At 57.6% G+C, this 19,086-nt stretch overlaps 1 protein-coding gene across 1 annotated transcript; it reads left to right on the forward strand.

The window, feature by feature from the left end:
- Positions 1-347: 347 nt before the first annotated feature.
- On the forward strand, positions 348-18,507 carry LOC308230989 (tyrosine-protein kinase receptor UFO-like; the record flags this gene model as incomplete). The annotated part of the gene is given in 20 exon segments (XM_080636068.1): positions 348-444; positions 1,463-1,658; positions 2,998-3,098; positions 3,754-3,942; positions 4,482-4,562; positions 4,743-4,858; positions 6,275-6,431; positions 7,450-7,589; positions 7,681-7,807; positions 9,177-9,284; positions 10,876-11,011; positions 11,105-11,187; positions 11,967-12,062; positions 12,750-12,827; positions 13,025-13,117; positions 14,349-14,470; positions 16,244-16,353; positions 17,227-17,386; positions 18,356-18,473; positions 18,476-18,507. Coding segments are annotated over 20 exon segments (2,340 nt in total).
- Positions 18,508-19,086: the final 579 nt, after the last annotated feature.

The following is a 19,086-nucleotide window of genomic DNA, read 5'->3' on the forward strand; positions in this document are numbered from 1 at the left end:
CCCGGTTTGAGCCCCCCCCATCCCATTCCCGCTCCCAGTTCCGGCTCCCCCCAATCCCATTCCCGCTCCCTTCTTGGGGCTCTCCCCTCCTCATCCCCCCAGCCCCTCTCGGGTCCCCCCCATCCCATTCCCATTCCCGATCCCGTTCCCGATCCCGTTCCCGATCCCATTCCCGATCCCGTTCCCGATCCCGTTCCCGCCCCCCCCCCCCCCCCCCCCCTCGGGCGCGGTCGCTTCGTCCCGGCACAAACTTTTCCCTCTTCCCGATCCCGTTTTTCCTCCTCCCCCCCCCCCCCTCATTCCCGTTCGCTCCCGTTCCCGGCTCCGCTCCCCCCCGGGGGGGGGCCATGGGGGGCCCCGTCCCGGCGCTCGTGGCGCTTCTGGCGGCCGCCGCCCTGCGAACGGCGGCGGGAACGGGAACGGGAACGGGAACGGCTCCGCCCGGTCAGTTCGGGGGGTGCGGGATAACGGGGGGGGGGGATGAACGGGATGGGGCCGGGATAACGGGAGGGGGGGTTGGGATCAAGGGGGGGGGGGTTGGGATGGGGGGGGATGAACGGGGGGGGTGCGGGATAACGGGGGGGGGGGGGGCCTGGGATCGAGGGGGGGGGTTGGGATGGGGGGATCCAGGACTGGGGGGGGGGAGGATGAAGGGGGGGGTTTGGGATGGGGGGTCCGGGATGAGGGGGGGTCCAGGGGGGGCTCCCGATGCCCCCCCCCCCCCGTGCATACCGGGAATGCCGAAGGGTCCCGTGGGAGCGGGGGGAGGTCGTGACCCCCCCCGGCTTCCGTTCCCACGGCCCCGGGCCCCCCCTGCCGTGGTGATGGGGGGGCAAGGGGGGGCAATGGGGCTCTATGGGGGGGCAATGGGGTTCAGTGGGGTTCTATGGGGTTCAATGTGTGTCAGTGGGTGCTCGCTGGGTGTCAGTGGGTAGCAATGGGGGTCAATGGGTGCCAACGGGTCTCAATGGGTCCCAATGGGTGTCAATGGGTCCCAATGGGTGTCAATGGGTGTCAATGGGTGTCAATGGGTGTCAATGGGTCCCAATGGGTGTCAATGGGTGTCAATGGGTGTCAATGGGTGTCAATGGGTCCCAATGGGTGTCAATGGGTGTCAATGGGTGTCAATGGGTCTCAATGGGTCCCAATGGGTGTCAATGGGTGTCAATGGGTCCCAATGGGTGTCAATGGGTCCCAATGGGTCCCAATGGGTGTCAATGGGTCCCAATGGGTGTCAATGGGTCCCAATGGGTGTCAATGGGTCCCAATGGGTCCCAATGGGTGTCAATGGGTGTCAATGGGTCCCAATGGGTGTCAATGGGTGTCAATGGGTCCCAATGGGTGTCAATGGGTCCCAATGGGTGTCAATGGGTCCCAATGGGTGTCAATGGGTGTCAGTGGGTCCCAATGGGTCCCCATGGGTGTCCCTGGGTGCCCTCACCGGTGCCCGTTGCCCCCCCAGGGCTGTGGCTGCTGGAGCCCCCCCGGAACGCGTCGGCGGCGCCGGGGGCCTCGGTGCGGTTCCGGTGCCGGGTGCGGGGCGCGGGGCCCCCCCCGGAGCTGGGCTGGAGCCGGGACGGGCGCCCGGTGCCCGCGGACACCGACCAGGCCCTGGTGCCTACGGGGGACGGGGCCTGGATCGGGGCCACCGAGCTCAGGTGGGGGGGGCAGGGATGGGGGGGGTGGAGCAGGATGGAGAGGGATGGAGCGGGATAAAGAGGGATGCATTGGGATGCACTGGGATGCATTGGGATGCACTGGGATGCACTGGGATGCACTGGGATGCACTGGGATGCATTGGGATGCGCTGGGATGCACTGGGATGCACTGGGATGCACTGGGATGCGCTGGGATGCATTGGGATGCATTGGGATGCACTGGGATGCACTGGGATGCATTGGGATGCATTGGGATGCATTGGGATGCACTGGGATGCACTGGGATGCACTGGGATGCATTGGGATGCACTGGGATGCACTGGGATGCATTGGGATGCATTGGGATGCATTGGGATGCATTGGGATGCATTGGGATGCACTGGGATGCACTGGGATGCATTGGGATGCATTGGGATGCACTGGGATGCATTGGGATGCATTGGGATGCATTGGGATGCACTGGGATGCATTGGGATGCACTGGGATGCATTGGGATGCGCTGGGATGCGCTGGGATGCATTGGGATGCATTGGGATGCACTGGGATGCACTGGGATGCATTGGGATGCATTGGGATGCACTGGGATGCATTGGGATGCATTGGGATGCATTGGGATGCGCTGGGATGCACTGGGATGCATTGGGATGCACTGGGATGCACTGGGATGCATTGGGATGCACTGGGATGCATTGGGATGCATTGGGATGCACTGGGATGCACTGGGATGCACTGGGATGCATTGGGATGCATTGGGATGCACTGGGATGCACTGGGATGCATTGGGATGCATTGGGATGCACTGGGATGCACTGGGATGCACTGGGATGCATTGGGATGCATTGGGATGCACTGGGATGCACTGGGATGCACTGGGATGCATTGGGATGCATTGGGATGCATTGGGATGCACTGGGATGCACTGGGATGCACTGGGATGCATTGGGATGCACTGGGATGCACTGGGATGCATTGGGATGCACTGGGATGCACTGGGATGCATTGGGATGCGCTGGGATGCATTGGGATGCGCTGGGATGCATTGGGATGCACTGGGATGCGCTGGGATGCGCTGGGATGCGCTGGGATGCGCTGGGATGCACTGGGATGCACTGGGATGCACTGGGATGCATTGGGATGCACTGGGATGCACTGGGATGCATTGGGATGCACTGGGATGCACTGGGATGCATTGGGATGCACTGGGATGCACTGGGATGCACTGGGATGCACTGGGATGCATTGGGACAGAGCGGGATGGATCAGGGCACACCGGGATCACGGGCACTCACATGACCCCCCCCCCGGTCCCCACTCACGTGACCCCCCCGGGTCCCCGCAGGCTGGTGCCGGTGCAGGGCTCCCACTCGGGCCGGTACCGGTGCTGGGCCCGGGCCGGGGGGCAGCAGCTGCTGTCACCGGAGGCGCATCTGGAGCTGGCAGGTGAGTGACCCCCAACGTGTGGGGCTGCCCCATAGCCCCGGTTCACCCCATAGGTGTGGGTCCTGTCCCATAGGTGTGGCTCTGCCCCATAGATGTGGGGTGCTCCATAAGTGTGGGTCCGCCCCATACATGTGGGTCCACCCCATAGATGTGGGTCCACCCCATAGATGTGGCTGTGCCCCATAAGTGTGGCTCTGCCCCATAGATGTGGGGTGCTCCATAAGTGTGGGTCCGCCCCATACATGTGGGTCCACCCCATACATGTGGGTCCACCCCATAGATGTGGCTCTGCCCCATAGATGTGGCTGTGCCCCATAAGTGTGGCTCTGCCCCATAGATGTGGGGTGCCCCATAAGTGTGGGTCCACCCCATACATGTGGGTCCTGCCCCATAGATGTGGGTCCACCCCATAGATGTGGCTGTGCCCCATAAGTGTGGCTCTGCCCCATAGATGTGGGGTGCCCCATAAGTGTGGGTCCGCCCCATAGCCCGGGGTCCACCCCATACATGTGGGTCCTGCCCCATAGATGTGGGTCCACCCCATAGATGTGGCTGTGCCCCATAAATGTGGCTCTGCCCCATAGATGTGGCTCTGCCCCATAAGTGTGGGTCCGCCCCATAGCCCGGGGTCACCCCCTCTGTTCCCCCCCCCCAGGGCTGCCGCAGTTCGAGGAGGAGCCGCAGGACGCGGAGGTGCCGCTAGGGGGCGCCCTAACGCTGCGCTGCGGGGCGCGGGGCCCGCCCGAGCCCGTCCGGCTCCGGTGGCTGCGGGACGGGGCCCCCCTGGAGGAGCCCGCGGGCAACGGCAGCGCCACCTTGCGGCTGAGCGGTGAGCGCGGCACCGGCACCGGAGGGACCTGGAGAGACCCATAGGGACCTATAGAGACCTATAGAGACCCATAGGGACCTATAGAGACCTATAGAGACCCATTGAGACCCATAGGGACCTATAGAGACCTATAGAGACACATTGAGACCTATAGAGACCTATAGGGACCTATAGAGACCTAGAGAGACCATAGACACCTATAGAGACACATTGAGACCTTGAGAGACACATAAGGACCTATAGAGACACATTGAGACCTATAGAGTTCATAGAGACCTATAGAGACCATAGAGACCTATAGAGCCACATAGAGACCCATAGACATCTATAGAGACCTATAGATACCATAGAGACCCATAGAGACCTATAGAGACCTATAGAGCTCATAGAGACCTATAGGGACCACAGAGACCTATAGAGACCATAGACACCCATAGAGATCTATAGAGACCAATAGAGACCATAGAGACCTATAGAGCCCTATAGAACCCATAGACACCTATAGATACCCTATAGCGCCCTATCGAGCCCCATTCACCCCCATTGCCCCCCAGGCCTCACCCGCACCAGCACCATCTCCTGCGAGGCCCACAACGCCCGCGGGGTGGCGACATCGCGGGGCGCAACCATTACAGGTAACGGGGAGGGGGGGGAGCATGGGTCCCCCCATGCTTTAAGACCCCCCCCCTATTTTGGGGGTATCCCATTGTCCTCCCCCCCTCCATTAAAGGTAATGGGGGGGGCACACATTGGGGTCCCCCCCCCTTGTTTTGGGGTCCCCTTGAGCCCTGTGTTTCCCCCCCCCCCCCCCGCAGTGGTGCCGCAGCCCCCCCGGCAGGTGGCGCTGTTGGGGCGCGGCTCTGATTGGCTGGAGCTGGGCTGGGAGCTGGGGGAGGCCGGGGAGAGCCCCGTTGGGGAGTGCAGGGTGCAGGTAGGGGGCGCTGTGGGGCGGCTGGGGGGGTATGGGGGGTATGGGGGGTATGGGGGCTATGGGGGGTATGGGGGGTATGGGGGCTATGGGGGGTATGGGGGTATGGGGGGTATGGGGGGTATGGGGGCTATGGGGGGTATGGGGGGTATGGGGGTATGGGGGGTATGGGGGGTATGGGGGTTTGGGGGGTATGGGGGGTATGGGGGGTATGGGGGTATGGGGGGTATGGGGGGTATGGGGGTATGGAGGGTATGGGGGTATGGGGGGTATGGGGGGTATGGGGGGTATGGGGGTTTGGGGGGTATGGGGGGTATGGGGGGTATGGGGGTATGGGGGTTTGGGGGGTATGGAGGGTATGGGGGGTATGGGGGGTATGGGGGTATGGGGGGTATGGGGGGTATGGGGGGTATGGGGGTATGGGGGGTATGGGGGGTATGGGGGCTATGGGGGGTATGGGGGTATGGGGGGTATGGGGGTATGGGGGTTTGGGGGGTATGGGGGGTATGGGGGTATGGGGCGTATGGGGGGTATGGGGGGTATGGGGGGTATGGGGGTATAGGGGGTATGGGGGGTATGGGGGTATGGGGGGTATGGGGGTATGGGGGTATGGGGGGTATGGGGGGTATGGGGGTATGGGGGGTATGGGGGGTATGGGGGGTATGGGGGTATGGGGGGTATGGGGGGTATGGGGGGTCTATTGATGGGTTATAGAGGGGTTATGGGGGTCTATGGAGGCTTATGGCTCTCTGTGATCCCTCTCTATGGTCCCTCTCTATGGTCCCTCTCTATGGTCCCTCTCTATGTTCTCTCTATGGTCCCTCTCTATGTCCTCTCTATGGTCCCTCTCTATGGTCCCTCTCTATGTCCTCTCTATGGTCCCTCTCTATGGTCCCTCTCTATGGTCCCTCTCTATGTCCTCTCTATGGTCCCTCTCTATGGTCCCTCTCTATGGTCCCTCTCTATGGTCCCTCTCTATGGTCCCTCTCTATGTCCTCTCTATGGTCCCTCTCTATGGTCCCTCTCTATGGTCCCTCTCTATGGTCCCTCTCTATGTCCTCTCTATGGTCCCTCTCTATGGTCCCTCTCTATGGTCCCTCTCTATGTCCTCTCTATGGTCCCTCTCTATGGTCCCTCTCTATGGTCCCTCTCTATGGTCCCTCTCTATGGTCCCTCTCTATGTCCTCTCTATGGTCCCTCTCTATGGTCCCTCTCTATGGTCCCTCTCTATGGTCCCTCTCTATGTCCTCTCTATGGTCCCTCTCTATGGTCCCTCTCTATGGTCCCTCTCTATGTCCTCTCTATGGTCCCTCTCTATGGTCCCTCTCTATGGTCCCTCTCTATGGTCCCTCTCTATGGTCCCTCTCTATGGTCCCTCCCTGGCGCGCCCCCCCCCCCCCGCTGTGGCGCCCCCTGCAGGCGGAGGCCGGCGGGCGGGTTCAGGAGCGCGCGGCCCCGCCCCCGCCGCCCGCGCTGCGGCTCGCGGGGCTCCGCCCCTTCACGCGCTACCGGCTGCGCGTGCGCTGCGGCGCCTCCCCCTGGAGCCAATGGGAGCGCGCGGAGACCCTGGAGGGGGGTGAGGGGGGGGCAATGGGGGGTGTCTATGGGGGGCTCTCTGGAGTCTCTATGGGCTCTATGGATCTCTATGGGTCCCTATGGGTCTCTATGGGTCCTTATGGGTCTCTATGGGTCCCTATGGGTCCCTATGGTTCTCTATGGGTCCCTATGGGTCTCTATGGTTTCTCTATGGGGTCTTTATGGGTCTCTATGGGTCTCTATGGTTTCTCTATGGGGTCTCTATGGGTCCCTATGGGTCTCTATGGTTTCTCTATGGGGACTCTATGGGTCTCTATGGGGTCTCTATGGGTCCGTATGGGTCTCTATGGTTTCTCTATGGGGTCTCTATGGGTCCCTATGGGTCTCTATGGTTTCTCTATGGGGTCTCTATGGGTCCCTATGGGTCTCTATGGTTTCTCTATGGGGACTCTATGGGTCTCTATGGGGTCTCTATGGGTCTGTATGGGTCTCTATGGTTTCTCTATGGGGTCTCTATGGGTCCGTATGGGTCTCTATGGGTCTCTATGGGTCCCTATGGGTCTCTATGGTTTCTCTATGGGGTCTCTATGGGTCCCTATGGGTCTCTATGGTTTCTCTATGGGGTCTCTATGGGTCCCTATGGGTCTCTATGGTTTCTCTATGGGGACTCTATGGGTCTCTATGGGGTCTCTATGGGTCTGTATGGGTCTCTATGGTTTCTCTATGGGGTCTCTATGGGTCCGTATGGGTCTCTATGGGTCTCTATGGGTCCCTATGGGTCTCTATGGTTTCTCTATGGGGTCTCTATGGGTCCCTATGGGTCTCTATGGTTTCTCTATGGGGACTCTATGGGTCTCTATGGGGTCTCTATGGGTCCGTATGGGTCTCTATGGTTTCTCTATGGGTCTCTATGGGTCCCTATGGGTCTCTATGGTTTCTCTATGGGGTCTCTATGGGTCCCTATGGGTCTCTATGGGGCTGGCTCCGTGGCTCCCACGGCTCCAGCCCCGCCCCCTGACCCCTGTTTGACCCCTGTCGTGTTCCCCCCCCCCCCCAAGCCCCGGACGCCCCCCCCGAGAACGTGACGCTGGAGCGCGCGGGGGGGCGCGCGCGGGCGCGCTGGGCGCCCCCTAGCGGTCAGCTCAACGGCGCGCTCCGGGGCTTCCGCCTGCGCTATGGGGGGGAGCGGGACCCCGAGGTGAGACCCACGGCGCCCCATAGCGCCCCATAGCGCCCCATAGGGACCCATAGGGACCCATAGGGACCCATTGAGCCCCGCCCCATCGCAGGTGGAGCTGGACGTGGGGCTGGCGCAGGAGCAGAGCCTGGAGCTGCAGCAGAACCTCTGGGTCCGGGTGGCCCCGTACACGGGGGGGGGAGAGGGGCCCTGGAGCCCCCGAGTGCGGCTGCCCCCAAGTGAGCCCCGCGCCGAGAGCCCCATGGAACCCGTCCCATATCCTATATAGCCCATATAGCCCATATAGCCCATATAGCCCATATAGCCCATATAGCCCATATAGCCCATATCCCATAGCCCATATAGCCCATATAGCCCATATAGCCCATATCCCATATCCCATATAGCCCATATAGCCCATATAGCCCATATCCCATAGCCCATATAGCCCATATAGCCCATATAGCCCATATCCCATAGCCCATATAGCCCATATAGCCCATATAGCCCATATCCCATATCCCATATAGCCCATATAGCCCATATAGCCCATATCCCATAGCCCATATAGCCCATATAGCCCATATAGCCCATATAGCCCATATCCCATATAGCCCATATAGCCCATATAGCCCATATCCCATATCCCATATAGCCCATATAGCCCATATCCCATATAGCCCATATAGCCCATATAGCCCATATCCCATAGCCCATATCCCATATAGCCCATATAGCCCATATCCCATATCGCCCATATAGCCCATATAGCCCATATCCCATATCCCATATAGCCCATATAGCCCATATAGCCCATATCCCATAGCCCATATAGCCCATATAGCCCATATAGCCCATATCCCATATCCCATATAGCCCATACAGCCCATACAGCCCATATAGCCCATATCCCATATCCCATATAGCCCATATAGCCCATACAGCCCATACAGCCCATATAGCCCATATAGCCCATATCCCATATCCCATATAGCCCATATAGCCCATATAGCCCATACAGCCCATACAGCCCATATAGCCCATATCCCATATCCCATATAGCCCATATAGCCCATATCCCATATCCCATATAGCCCATACAGCCCATATAGCCCATATCCCATATCCCATATAGCCCATATAGCCCATATCCCATATCCCATATAGCCCTTATAGCCCATATAGCCCATATCCCGTATCCCATATAGCCCATATAGCCCATACAGCCCATATAGCCCATATCCCATAGCCCATATAGCCCATATCCTATATATCCCATATATCCCATATATCCCGTATAACCCATATATCCCGTATAACCCATATATCCCATATCCCATATACACCATATATCCCATGTCCCATATATCCCATATATCCCATATATCCCATATATCCTATATATCCCACATCCCATATATCCCATACCCCATATACCCCATATATCCCATACCCCATATATCCCCTATATCCTCTATATCCCATATATCCCATATATCCCCTATATCCCAGATATCCCATATCCTATATATCCCATATACCCCATATATCCCGTATATCCCATATCCCATAGCCCGTATCCCCAACGATGTCCCAATGTCCCCGCAGTTGGAGAAACACCGCTGGAGACGCAGCCTGGTGAGGGGATGAAGATGATGTCAATGATGACGATGGTGATGAGGATGATGATGATGATGACAGATGATGATGATGGATGTTGTTGATGATGTCAATGGTGATGATGTCAATGGTGATGTCAATGATGATGATGATGATGATGTCAATGATGATGACGACAATGATGACGATGACGATGATGGATGATGGCGATGATGTTGATGACGACGACGATGATGATGTCAATGATATTGATGATGATGATGGATAATGATGATGATGATGATGATGATGATGATGATGGATGATGATAATGGGCAACGATGATGGATGATGATGATGATGATGATGATGATGATGGATGATGATGATGGATAACAATGATGGATGATGATGATGTCGATGATGATGATGGATGATGATAATGGGTAACGATGATGGATGATGATGATGATGTCGATGATGATGATGGATGATGATAATGGGCAACGATGATGGATGATGATGATGATGTCGATGATGATGATGGATGATGACAATGGATAACGATGATGGATGATGATGATGATGTCGATGATGATGATGGATGTTGATAATGGATAACGGTGATGGATGATGATGATGATGTCGATGATGATGATGGATGATGACAATGGATAACGATGATGGATGATGATGATGATGTCGATGATGATGATGGATGATGATAATGGATAACGGTGATGGATGATGATGATGATGTCGATGATGATGATGGATGTTGATAATGGATAACGATGATGGATGATGATGATGATGTCGATGATGATGATGGATGATGACAATGGATAACGATGATGGATGATGATGATGATGTCGATGATGATGATGGATGTTGATAATGGATAACGATGATGGATGATGATGATGATGATGATGGATGATGATAATGGATAACGGTGATGGATGATGATGATGATGTCGATGATGATGATGGATGTTGATAATGGATAACGATGATGGATGATGATGATGATGTCGATGATGATGATGGATGATGACAATGGATAACGATGATGGATGATGATGATGATGTCGATGATGATGATGGATGATGACAATGGATAACGATGATGGATGATGATGATGATGTCGATGATGATGATGGATGATGACAATGGATAACGGTGATGGATGATGATGATGATGTCGATGATGATGATGGATGATGACAATGGATAACGGTGATGGATGATGATGATGATGTCGATGATGATGATGGATGATGACAATGGATAACGATGATGGATGATGATGATGATGTCGATGATGATGATGGATGATGACAATGGATAACGGTGATGGATGATGATGATGATGTCGATGATGATGATGGATGTTGACAATGGATAACGGTGATGGATGATGATGATGATGTCGATGATGATGATGGATGATGACAATGGATAACGGTGATGGATGATGATGATGATGTCGATGATGATGATGGATGATGACAATGGATAACGGTGATGGATGATGATGATGATGTCGATGATGATGATGGATGTTGACAATGGATAACGGTGATGGATGATGATGATGATGTCGATGATGATGATGGATGATGACAATGGATAACGGTGATGGATGATGATGATGATGGCGTCGATGACGACGTCAATGCCGCCGCCGCCCTCCCCTCCCGCAGTGCTCCCCGCAGTGGCTCTCCCCGCTGACCATTGGCCGCCCGTGGTGGCCGCCGTGGCCGTGGTGGCCCTGGTGGCTCTGCTGGCGCTGGGGCTCCTGCTGGCCCGGAGGTGGAGGAGGAAGAAGCCCCACTATGGGTGAGCAGGAGCCCCACCGCAGGGCACCCCAGAGGGCCCCATAGGACCCTATAGGACCCTCTGGTGACCCTCTGGTGTCCCCATGTCCCCCAGCGTGGCCTTCGCACCCCATGGGGAGCCCGTGGTGCAGTTCCGGGTGCGGAGCTCCTACAGCCGCCGATCCACCAATGCCTTGCGTGAGTGTCCCAGGATCCCGGCCCGGTGGCCGTGGTGGCCATTGGAATCCATTGGGATCCATTGGGATCCATTGGAATCCATTGGTGTCCATTGGAATCCATTGGTGTCCATTGGAATCCATTGGTGTCCATTGGTATCCATTGGAATCCATTGGAATCCATTGGAATCCGTTGGTATTCATTGGTATCCACTGGAATCCATTGGTATCCATTGGAATCCATTGGTGTCCAATGATATCCATGGTGTCCATTGGAATCCATTGGTGTCCATTGGTATCCATGGTGTCCATTGGAATCCATTAGTATCCATTGGAATCCATTGGTATCCATGGTGTCCATTGGAATCCATTGGTGTCCATTGGTATCCATGGTGTCCATTGGAATCCATTAGTATCCATTGGAATCCATTGGTATCCATTGGTATCCATGGTGTCCATTGGAATCCATTAGTATCCATTGGAACCCATGGTGTCCATGGTGTCTATGGGGTGTCCATGGTGTGTCTATGGGGTATCCATGGTATCCATTGGTATCCATGGTATCCATGGGGTCCATGGTGTCCATTGGAATCCGTTGGAATCCATGGTGTCCGTGGTATTCCTTGGAATCCATTGGTATCCATTGGTGTCCATGGTGTCCATGATATCTGTGGTGTCCATTGGTATCCATGGTATCCATGGGGTATCTATGGGGTATCCATGGGGTATCCATGGTGCCTAAGGGGTATCCCTGGGGTATCCATGCATATCCATGGGGTATCCCTGGTGCCCATCTCCCAGTGTCCCGCCTGGGAATCAGTGAGGAGCTGCAGGAGAAGCTCCGGGACGTGACCTTGGACCGGCACCGCCTGGCCCTGGGCAAGACCCTGGGTGAAGGTGGGTGCATGGCCCCCATTGACCCCATAGGGGTGCCCCCATTGACCCCATAGGGGTGCCCCCATTGACCCCATAGGGATGCCCCCATTGACCCCATAGGGGTGCCCCCATTGACCCTGTGTGGATGCCCCCATTGACCCCATAGAGATGCCCCCATTGACCCCATAGGGGTGCCCCCATTGACCCCATAGGGGTGCCCCCATTGACCCTGTGTGGATGCCCCCATTGACCCCATAGAGATGCCCCCATTGACCCTGTGTGGATGCCCCCATTGACCCCATAGGGGTGCCCCCATTGACCCTGTGTGGATGCCCCCATTGACCCCATAGAGATGCCCCCATTGACCCCATAGGGGTGCCCCCAATGACCCTATAGGGATTCCCCCATTGACCCCATAGGGGCTGTTCCCCATTGACCCCATAGGGGTGCCCCCAATGACCCTATAGGGATGCCCCCATTGACCCTATGGGGATGCCCCCGTTAACCCCATAGGGATGCCCCCATTGACCCCATAGGGTTGCCCCCATTGACCCCATAGGGGTGCCCCCATTGACCCTATAGGGGTGCTCCCATTAAACCCATAGAGATGCCCTCATTGACCCCATCGGGGTGTCCCCATTGACCCCATAGGGTTGCCCCCATTGACCCCATAGGGATGCCCCCATTGACCCCCCCTTTGCCCCCCAGGTGAGTTCGGCTCCGTCGTGGAGGGGCAGCTCCAGCACGAGAGCGGCGTCCTCAGGGTGGCTGTGAAGACCATGAAGGGTGAGCGGGACCCAAAACCCCCCAAAACCCCCCCAATCCACCACAACCCCCCCCCAAAACCCCCCCAAAATTACCCAAAACACCCCAAAATGACCCCAAACCCCCCAAAACCACCCCAAAAACCCCCCAAAACCACCCCAAAATGACCCAACACAACCCAAAATGACCCAAAATGACCCGAAATCACTGCTCCTCAGTGGCCATGGGCAGCCGGGCGCAGCTCGAGCAGTTCCTCACTGAGGCCGCTTGCATGAAGGAGTTCGATCACCCCAATGTCATGAGCCTCATTGGTGGGTGCTATGGGGGCTATAGGTGCTATGGGGGCTATGGGTACTATGGGGGCTAGGGAGACTATGGGGGCTATGGGTACTATGGGGGGTATGGGGGTTATGGGGGCTATGGGGGCTATGGGGACTATGGGGAGCTATGGGGGCTATGGGGGCTGTGGGTGCTATGGGGGCTATGGGTGCTATGGGGACTATGGGGAGCTATGGGGGCTATGGGGGCTGTGGGTGCTATGGGGGCTATGGGTGCTATGGGGACTATGGGGAGCTATGGGGGCTATGGGTACTATGGGGGTTATGGGGGCTATGGGGGCTATGGGTACTATGGGGGCTATGGGGTCTGTGGGTGCTATGGGGGCTATGGGTGCTATGGGTGCTATGGAGGCTATGGGGCTATGGGGCTATGGGTGCTATGGAGGCTATGGGGCTATGGGGGCTATGGGTGCTATGGGTGCTATGGAGGCTATGGGGCTATGGGGGCTATGGGTGCTATGGAGGCTATGGGGCTATGGGGCTATGGGTGCTATGGGGGCTATGGGGCTATGGGGGCTATGGGTGCTATGGGTGCTATGGAGGCTATGGGGCTATGGGGGCTATGGGTGCTATGGAGGCTATGGGGCTATGGGTGCTATGGGTGCTATGGAGGCTATGGGGCTATGGGTGCTATGGAGGCTATGGGGCTATGGGTGCTATGGGGGCTATGGAGGCTATGGGGCTATGGGTGCTATGGGGGCTATGGGGGCTATGGAGGCTATGGGGGCTATGGGGGCTATGATGTCTATGGAGTTCTATGGTTCTCTATGGGGCTCTACGGGCTCTATGTGTTTCTATGGGGCTCTATGGTCTCTATGGGGCTCTATGGGCTCTATGATGGACTATGATGCTCTATGTGTCTCTATGGAGCGCCATGGTCTCTATGGGTCTCTATGGGTCTCTATGGGTCTCTATGGGGCTCTATGGGTCACTATGGGGTCTCTATGGGTCTCTATGGGTCTCTATGGGGTCTCTATGGGTCTCTATGGGTCCCTATGGGTCCCTATGGGTCTCTATGGGTCTCTATGGTCTCTATGGGTCTCTATGGGTCTCTATGGGTCTCTATGGGTCTCTATGGGTCCCTATGGGTCTCTATGGGTCTCTATGGTCTCTATGGGTCTCTATGGGTCTCTATGGGTCTCTATGGGTCTCTATGGGTCCCTATGGGTCTCTATGGGGCTCCATGGGGTAACCGGTGGGGCAGGTGTGTGCCTGCAGGCCTGGGGGGATGGGGGGCTCCCGGCTCCCATCGTTGTGCTCCCGTTCATGGCGCACGGGGACCTGCACAGCTTCCTGCTGCGGGCCCGGCTGGGGCAGCCCCCGCTGGTGAGTGGGGCAAGGGGGGGTGATGGGGTAATGGGGGTGATGGGGGTGATGGGGGTGATGGGGGTGATGGGAGTGATGGGGGCGATGGGGGCGATGGGGGCGATGGGGGTGATGGGGGTGATGGGGGTGATGGGGGTGATGGGGGCGATGGGGGTGATGGGGGTAATGGGGGCGATGGGGGCGATGGGGGCGATGGGGGTGATGGGGGCGATGGGGTAATGGGGGTGATGGGGGTGATGGGGGTAATGGGGGTGATGGGGGCGATGGGGGCGATGGGGGCGATGGGGGCGATGGGGGTGATGGGGGTGATGGGGGCGATGGGGGCGATGGGGGCGATGGGGGCGATGGGGGCGATGGGGGTGATGGGGGCGATGGGGGTGATGGGGGTGATGGGGGCGATGGGAGTGATGGGGGTGATGGGGGTGATGGGGGTGATGGGGGTGATGGGGGTAATGGGGGTAATGGGAGCGATGGGGGTGATGGGGGTGATGGGGGTGATGGGGGCGATGGGGGTGATGGGGGCGATGGGGGCGATGGGGGTGATGGGGGTGATGGGGGTGATGGGGGCGATGGGGGTGATGGGGGTGATGGGGGTGATGGGGGTAATGGGGGCGATGGGGGTGATGGGGGTGATGGGGGTAATGGGGCAATTGGGGATATCTATGGGGATCTATGAGTCTACGATGCTCTATGGGACTCTATGGGGCTGTATTGGGTCTATGGGGCCCTATGGGCTCTATGATGCTCTGTGGGGCTCTATGGTCTCTATGGGGCTCTATGGGGGCTTTATGAGGCTCTATGGTCTCTATGGGTCTCTATGAGATCTATGGGTCTCTATGGTCTCTATGGGGCTCTATGGGTCTCTATGGTCTCTATGGGGCTCTATGGGTCTCTATGGGATCTATGGGGCTCTATGGGTCTCTATGGTCTCTATGGTCTCTATGGGTCTCTATGGGTCCCTATGGGTCTCTATGGTCTCTATGGGTCCCTATGGGTCTCTATGGGATCTATGGGTCTCTATGGGTCTCTATGGGTCCCTATGGGTCTCTATGGTCTCTATGGGTCCCTATGGGTCTCTATGGGATCTATGGGTCTCTATGGGTCTCTATGGGTCCCTATGGGTCTCTATGGGTCTCTATGGTCTCTATGGGTCTCTATGGGTCTCTATGGTCTCTATGGGGCTCTATGGGTCTCTATGGGCTCTATGGGTCTCTATGGTCTCTATGGTCTCTATGGGGCTCTATGGTCTCTATGGGGCTCTATGGTCTCTATGGGGCTCTATGGGCTCTATGGTCTCTATGGGTCTCTATGGTCTCTATGGTCTCTATGGGGCTCTATGGTCTCTATGGTCTCTATGGTCTCTATGGGTCTCTATGGTCTCTATGGTCTCTATGGGTCTCTATGGTCTCTATGGTCTCTATGGTCTCTATGGGTCTCTATGGTCTCTATGGGTCTCTATGGTCTCTATGGTCTCTATGGGTCTCTATGGTCTCTATGGTCTCTATGGGTCTCTATGGTCTCTATGGTCTCTATGGTCTCTATGGGGCTCTATGGTCTCTATGGGTCTCTATGGTCTCTATGGGGCTCTATGGGCTCTATGGTCTCTATGGGTCTCTATGGTCTCTATGGTCTCTATGGGTCTCTATGGTCTCTATGGTCTCTATGGTCTCTATGGGTCTCTATGGTCTCTATGGTCTCTATGGGGCTCTATGGTCTCTATGGTCTCTATGGGGCTCTATGGTCTCTATGGGGCCCATGTGGTGCCGGGCGCAGGCGCTGGCTCCGGGGACGCTGCTGCGCTTCCTGCGGGACATCGCTGCCGGGATGGAATATCTGAGCCTGCGGAACTTCATCCACCGCGACCTGGCGGCCAGGAACTGCATGTGGGGCACGGGGGGGCTGCGGGGCAATGGGGGCAATGGGGTAATGGGGGTAATGGGGGTAATGGGGGCAATGGGGTAATGGGGGCAATGGGGTAATGGGGTAATGGGGGCAATGGGGGCAATGGGGGTAATGGGGGCAATGGGGGCAATGGGGGTAATGGGGGCAATGGGGGCAATGGGGGTAATGGGGGCAATGGGGGCAATGGGGCAATGGGGGCAATGGGGGCAATGGGGGCAATGGGGGTAATGGGGGCAATGGGGGCAATGGGGGTAATGGGGGCAATGGGGGCAATGGGGCAATGGGGGCAATGGGGGCAATGGGGGCAATGGGGGTAATGGGGGCAATGGGGCAATGGGGCAATGGGGGCAATGGGGGTAATGGGGACAATGGGGGTAATGGGGGTAATGGGGGCAATGGGGGCAATGGGGGTAATGGGGGTAATGGGGGGAAATGGGGATATGGGATCCCCATTGAGATCCCCATTGAAGTCCCCATTGAGATCCCCATTGAGGTCCCCATTGAGGCCCCCATTGAGGTGCCCATTGAGGTCCTATTGAGATCCCCATTGAGGCCCCCATTGAGGTCCCCATTGAGGCCCCCATTGAGGTCCCCATTGAGGTGCCCATTGAGGCCCCCATTGAGGTCCCCATTGAGGTCCCCATTGAGGCCCCCATTGAGGTCCCCATTGAGGCCCCCATTGAGGTGCCCATTGAGGTCCTATTGAGATCCCCATTGAGGCCCCCATTGAGGTCCCATTGAGGTCCTATTGAGGTCCTATTGAGATCCCCATTGAGGCCCCCATTGAGGTCCCCATTGAGGCCCCTATTGAGGTCCCCATTGAGGTGCCCACTTGGTGCCTGTTGTCCCCGCAGGCTGGACGAGCGCCTGCGGGTGCTGGTGGCTGACTTCGGGCTGGCCAAGCGCCTGGGGGGGGGGCAGTATTACCGGCAGGGCTGTGTGGCCCCCGTGCCCGTCAAGTGGGTGGCGCTGGAGAGCCTGGAGAGCCGCGTCTACAGCACCAAGAGCGACGTGGTGAGAGCCCAAAACAGCTCAAAACAGCCCCAAAACAGCCCAAAACAGTTCCAAAACGGCCCAAAAGAGCCCCCAAACTGCCCAGAACAGCCCAAACAGCCCCAAAACTGCCCTGAAACACCCCAAAACAGCCCCGAAACTGTCCAAAACTGCCCCAAAACTGCCCCAAACTGCCCAAACCTGCTCAAAACCAGTCCCAAAACAGCCCAAAACAGCCCCAAACAGCCCAGAAACTGCCCAAAACAGCCCCAAACAGCCCCAAAACAGTCCCAAAACAGCCCAAAAGAGCCTGAAACACCTTGGAACAGCCCAAACACAGCCCAAACCAGCCCCAAACACCCTGAATCAGCCCCAAACCAGCCTAAACGCCCCTCAAACCACCCTGAAACGCCCCAGAAGCACTCCAAAACATGCCCAAACTACCCCAAAACTGCCACAAAACACCCCCAAACACCATAAACCGGTCCAAAACACCCCAAAACCACCCTGAAACACCCCAAAATCACCCTGAAACAGCCCAAAACACCCCAAAACACCCTAAACCGGTCCAAAACACCCCAAACCAGTCCAAAACGCCCCCAAAACCACCCCAAACCAGCCCAAAACACCCTAAACCTGTCCAAAACACCCCAAACCGGTCCAAAACACCCCCAAATCACCCCGAAACAGCCCAAAACACCCCAAAACACCATAAATCACCCCAAAATCACCCCGAAACACCCCTGGGACCCCCTGAAACACCCCCCCCCCCCCCCCTTCCAGCCAATGGGAAGGGGAGCTTCGGGCCCCCCCCCAGCCAATGGGAGGGAGCGTCCGGGTGGATCCCAGCCCCCAGGCAGCGGGAGGAGGATACGGGGAGGGATCGCAGCCAACGGGAGGGCGGCGGCGGGGGATCACAGCCAATGGGAGGGCGGCGGCGGGAGGCGGCAGCCAATGGGAGCACGGCCGCAGTATTGTACTGCCCCCCAGTGGTCGTTCGGGGTGACGATGTGGGAGGTCCTGGCGCGCGGCCGCACCCCCTACCCCGGGCTGGAGAACGGCGACGTCTACGAGTACCTGCGGGGGGGGCAGCGGCTGAGGGCGCCCCCTGGCTGCCCCCCGGAGCTGTGAGTGCCCCATAGGGACCCATAGAGCCCCATAGAGCCCCATTGCCCCCATAGCCCCATAGAGCCCCATAGAGCCCCATTGCCCCCATAGCCCCATAGAGCCCCATAGCCCCATAGACCCCCATAGACTCCCATAGAGCCCCATTACCCCCATAGCCCCATAGAGCCCCATAGAGCCCCATAGAGCCCCATTGCCCCCATAGCCCCATAGAGCCCCATAGCCCCACAGAGCCCCATAGCCCCACAGAGCCCCATAGAGCCCCAAAGCCCCATAGACCCCCATAGACTCCCATAGAGCCCCATTACCCCCATAGCCCCATAGAGCCCCATAGCCCCACAGAGCCCCATAGAGCCCCATTGCTCCCACAGCCCCATTGCCCCCATAGCCCCATTGAGCTCCATAACCCCATAGAGCCCACACAGCCCCATAGAGCCCCACAGAGCCCCATTGCCCCCCGTTGCCCCCCAGGTACTCGCTGATGCTCCGCTGCTGGGCCGCCGACCCCCGGGACAGACCAAGCTTCACCGAGCTGGGGGGGGCGCTGGGGGGGGCTCTGCGGTCCCTGCCCCCCCCTCCCCAGGGCCCCCCCGACC

Source organism: Psittacula echo (assembly GCF_963264785.1).
Source record: "Psittacula echo genome assembly, chromosome: 29".
Classification (NCBI taxonomy): Eukaryota; Metazoa; Chordata; class Aves; order Psittaciformes; family Psittacidae; genus Psittacula; species Psittacula echo.